Raw genomic sequence first — 5,000 nt, 5'->3', positions numbered from 1 at the left:
AACAGGAACAATCTTTCAAAATATGTCTTTGTGTCCTTTATAGGCAGGAGTGAGTGATGTCAGGAAGACGGTGCAAATTCAAAACTTTTCAAAACTGGCTTTTTGCTAGCCCCAAGACTCTCTGCCTATGTGTTGGGGTTTACCCCGGGGGACGAGAGGGTAGCTTCTCTGTGCCTTCGGGTCGGGGAAGGGGTCCTGACTGTTGTTTGCGCTTATGGGCTAAATATCAGTTCAGAGTACCCACCCTTTTTGGAGTCCCTGGGATGAGTGCTAGATAGTGCTCCATCAGGGGACTCCATTGTCCTACTGGGGGACTTCAATGCTCACGTGGGCAATGACAGCTTGACCTGGAGGGGTGTGATTGGGAGGAACGGCCCGCCTGATCTGAACTCGAGTGGTGCTTTGTTATTGGACTTTTGTGCAAGCCGCAGTTTGGCCATAACGAACACCATGTTCGAACATAAGGATGCCCACCGGTACACTTGGTACCAGGGCAGCCTAGGTCACAGGTCGATGATAGACTTTGTAGTCTTATCATCTGACCTGCAGCCGTATGTTTTGGTCACCCGAGTGAAGAGAGGAGCGGAGCTGTCAACTGATCACCACCTGGTGGTGAGTTGGATCAGATGGCAGGGGAAGATGCTGCGTAGACCTGGCAGACCCAAACGCATAGTGAGGGTCTGCTGGGAACGCCTGGCAGAAGAGCCTGTCAAGACGGTCTTCAACTCCCACCTCCGGCAGAGCTTTTACTGCATCCCGAGAGCAGTGGGGGACATTGACTCCGAGTGGGCCTTGTTCCACTCTGCGATTGTTGAGGTGGCTGCTGTTAGCTGTGGTCGCAAGGTGGCCGGTGCCAGTCGTGGTGGCAACCCCCATACCCACTGGTGGACACCAGAGGTTCAGGGAGCCGTCAGGCTGAAGAAGGAGGCCTACAGGGCGTGGCTAGTCTATGGGTCTCCGGAGGCAGCAGACAGGTACCGGATAGCCAAGCGGGGTGCAGCAGTGGCAGTTGCCGAGGCAAAATCTCGGGCGTGGGAGGAGTTTGGTGAGGCCATGGAGAAAGACTATCGATCGGCTCCAAAGAGGTTCTGGCAAACTGTCCGGCGCCTCAGGAGAGGAAGGCAGCAACTCGCTCACACTGTTTACAGTGAGGATGGGGAGCTGCTGACGTCAACTGAGGCTATAGTCGGATGGTGGAAGGAATACTTTGAGGAGCTCCTCAATCCCACCTACGCGCATTCCGAGGAGGAACCAGAGCTGGGAGACCTGGAGATGGACTGTCCGATCTCAGGGGCAGAAGTTGCTGAGGTAGTCAAACAACTACACAGCGGCGGAGCACCGGGGGCGGATGAGATTCATCTTGGGTATCTCAAGGCTATGGATGTTGTAGGGCTGTCGTGGTTGACAAGTCTCTGCAACATTGCGTGGTAATCAGGGGCAGTTCCTGTGGAGTGGCAGACCGGGGTGGTGGTCCCCATCTTTAAGAAGGGTGACCTGAGGGTGTGTTCCAACTATAGGGGGATCACACTCCTCAGCCTCCCTGGAAAGGTCTACTCCAAGGTACTGGAGAGAAGGGTCCAATCGATAGTTGAATCTCAGATTGAGGAGGAGCAGTGTGGTTTTCGTCCTGGCCGTGGAACTGTGGACCAGCTCTATACCCTTGCAAGGGTGATGGAGGGGGCATGGGAGTTTGCCCAACCAATCCACATGTGTTTTGTGGATTTGGAGAAGGCTTATGACCGTGTCCCCAGGGGCTCTCTGTGGGGGACGCTCCAGGAGTATGGGGTGGGTGGCTTTCTGTTAAGGACCATTCAGTCCCTTTACCAGAGGAGCGTGAGTTTGGTCCGCATAGCCGGTAGTAAGTCGGACCTGTTCCCAGTGAGGGTTGGACTCCGCCAGGGCTGCCCTTTGTTACCGGTTCTGTTCATCACTTTTATGGACAGAATTTCTAGACGCAGCCGTGGTGTGGAGTGTGTCGAGTTTGGTGGCAGGAGAATCTCGTCTCTGCTTTTTGCGGATGATGTGGTCCTCCTAGCTTCATCCAGCTCTGACCTTCAGCTCTTGCTGGGTAGGTTCGCGGCCGAGTGTGAAGCGGCTGGGATGAGGATCAGCACCTCCAAATCTGAGACCATGGTTCTCGACCGGAAAAGGGTGGCTTGCCAACTCCGGGTCGGGAGAGAGGTCCTACCTCAAGTGGAGGAGTTTAAGTATCTTGGGGTCTTGTTCACGAGTGAGGGTAGGAGGGATCGGGAGATCGACAGGCGGATTGGTTCGGCGTCTGCAGTGATGCGGACGTTGAGCCGATCTGTCGTGGTGAAGATGGAGCTGAGCCAGAAAGCCAGGCTCTCGATTTACCGGTCGATCTACGTCCCAATCCTCACCTATGGTCATGAGCTTTGGGTAATGACCGAAAGAACGAGATCGCGGATACAAGCGGCCGAAATGAGTTTCCTCCGTAGAGTGGCCGGGCTCAGCCTTAGAGATAGGGTGAGGAGCTCGTACATTCGGGAGGGACTCGGAGTAGAACTGCTGCTCCTCCGGATCGAAAGGAGTCAGTTGAGGTGGTTTGGGCATCTGGTCAATCTGGTCAGGATGCCTCCTGGACGCCTCCCTGGGGAGGAGTTTCGGGCATGTCCTGCCGGCAGGAGGCCCCCGGGTCGACCCAGGACACGTTGGAGAGGTTACATCTCCAATCTGGTCCGGGAACGCCTTGGGGTCCTGCCGGAGGAGCTGGTGGAGGTGGCCGGGGAGAGGACGGTCTGGAGCTCCCTAGTTGGGATGCTGCCCCCGCGACCCGGACCCGGATAAGCGGAGGAAGACGACGACGATTTCAATCAGCACAGTGAATTAACCTGGTTCAGTTGCTGAGCAGAACAAAAACATGACATGGAGATGACTTGATGATGCCACAATGTCACATCTCTGGTATGAACTAAAGTAGAGAATAACTTCTGTTTTAGTTGTGTTGCATTGTAAGTAGAGGAAAGCAGGTGGGATTGTGAAAGACAAAAATCTTTCCACAACTATATTGTCAAAATAACGGTATAGGTAGGTACAATATCATATATGTTTCTAAATATATCGGGATATCGGCAAACCGTAGTTATGATAACTTGACTTGTACACTGAAAAAGTCTTGAAAATGTCCTGGAAAATAATTTCAAGAAAAGAGTGGGAACCCTGGTCGTGAACTAGTGTGTGTTCCTACAGGGGACAGCCCAGCTGAGCCTCGCGGACTGCGATGGAAACACGGAGATGGTTTACCACTGGCTGCGGGTCCAGATGCTGAGTGGGGCAGATTTGCAGAGGCCTGAACAGAAAAGTCTCAGTAACCGGTTCCGACTCCATGAGGATGACGAGCAGAGACTCAGAACCACGGTAAACACAACAATCTTTTCTACCGCGCCTCTCAGGATTAAAATCACGACAACAAACAAAACAAGTATTAAAACGATTTCAACAAATTATTCAAGACATGTTTAAAATTAGAAAAAGTCAAATTTGTGATTAAAAAAAAGGGGAAAAGGCAGAATAAGGAGAGGGTGATGACGAAGGTCATGCAGAAGCCAGCATGAACAGCTGCTTTTTAAAGGAGACCACTGAGTCCACTGACCTCAGGCTCGGAGACAGAGTTCCAGAGTCATCCAGACTCTCAGCTGCACCTCGCTGATGCCAGGCTTGAGCCCGTTGTCTGTCAGAACCACCACAAGTCTTCAAAACATGCCTCAGAGGTCCGGGTCCGTGCTGACGCCACAGCATCGTGTAACTGCCGAAAATGTTTGGCTGCAAATCTATAACATGATCCGTGTTTTCATGGTGGTGACACCAGATTCTGACCCGACCATCTGAGTGTTGCAGCTGAGATCCAGACTCATCAGACCAGGACACAGTTTCCAGTCTCTTCTGGTCCAGTTCTGGTGGTCCTGTGTGAGTTGTAGCCTCAGGTTCCTGTTCTTAGCTGACGGCAGAGACACTTGGTGTGGTCTTCTGCTGCTGGAGTCCATCTGCTTCAAGCTTCAACCTGCTGTGGATCACAGATGCTGCTCTGTAGACCTTGGTAGGACCCATCTAGGACCAGCCTGACCATTCTCGGACATCTAAGAGCAGTACATGTCCATTTAAACCTCGTCTCACAGCACTTTTACCCTTGTCTGCGTACAAGAGGCAGTGAGTGTAGTGTCTTCATCTCTAGCAGATGAGATGGTGGTCTCCTGTCTGAGCTGAGCAGTGTTCTGATCACCACCCTGAGTTGGAGCATGTCCAGGGGGAGGACCCAGGGCAAGCTTTAATAATGATACGCTATAGGGATGAGCCGGATACTCGTTTCAGACCAGTACCCGCTACGGATAAAGCGTTTTGACGAATACGAGCATGACACGAGTAAACCTGGTAAATATCTGTAATCGTGCTGAAGGAAAATCCTCATTGGGTAACTGACTGTCTTCACGCTCTGTGATTGGCCAGTCACATAGAGCGCCCGCCCTCCCTACACACAAAACTCTCTAGCCGGCCGGGTGCTCAGTCCGTCCGGCTCATCCACACACACACACACACACACACACAGACAGTAACGGATCTCGCTGTGATGGCTTACCGGTTTCTCACGTTTCTTCAGGTTTTCTTCAGCTCGCCTCTTTTTGTTGAATATTTAAAGTTACTTTTTTCGTAGCGTACACGGTGCATTTGACAAGACAGAGCTGACGTGCTGCGTCACTCACTACCTCCGCTCCGGTAGGGGTTTTTATTTCTTTAACTCCATGTCTCTCTCTCTCTCTCTCTCTCTCTCTCTCTCTCTCTCTCTCTCTCTCTCTCGGGTCTTTTATTTCTTTAACTCCATGTCTTCTCTCTCTCTCTCTCTCTCTCTCTCTCTCTCTCTCTCTCTCTCTCTCTCTCTCTCTCTCTCTCGGGTCTTTTATTTCTTTAACTCCATGTCTTCTCTCTCTCTCTCTCTCTCTCTCTCTCTCTCTCTCTCTCTCTCTCGGGTCTTTTATTTCTTTAAA

At 51.9% G+C, this 5,000-nt stretch overlaps 1 protein-coding gene across 2 annotated transcripts in view; it reads left to right on the top strand.

Moving 5' to 3' along the window:
• wwc3 (WWC family member 3) overlaps positions 1–5,000 on the top strand; it is a 64,791-nt gene that overhangs the window by 53,370 nt on the left and 6,421 nt on the right. For both annotated transcript variants that reach the window (XM_070545912.1, XM_070545913.1), the window contains exon 16: positions 3,211–3,378. In XM_070545912.1, coding sequence (XP_070402013.1) covers positions 3,211–3,378 — 168 coding nt within the window. The remainder of the gene's footprint in view (positions 1–3,210; positions 3,379–5,000) is intronic.

This window comes from Nothobranchius furzeri, chromosome 16 (assembly GCF_043380555.1).
Source record: "Nothobranchius furzeri strain GRZ-AD chromosome 16, NfurGRZ-RIMD1, whole genome shotgun sequence".
NCBI classification, from domain to species: Eukaryota; Metazoa; Chordata; class Actinopteri; order Cyprinodontiformes; family Nothobranchiidae; genus Nothobranchius; species Nothobranchius furzeri.
This window is presented reverse-complemented; position numbering and strand designations above follow the sequence as displayed.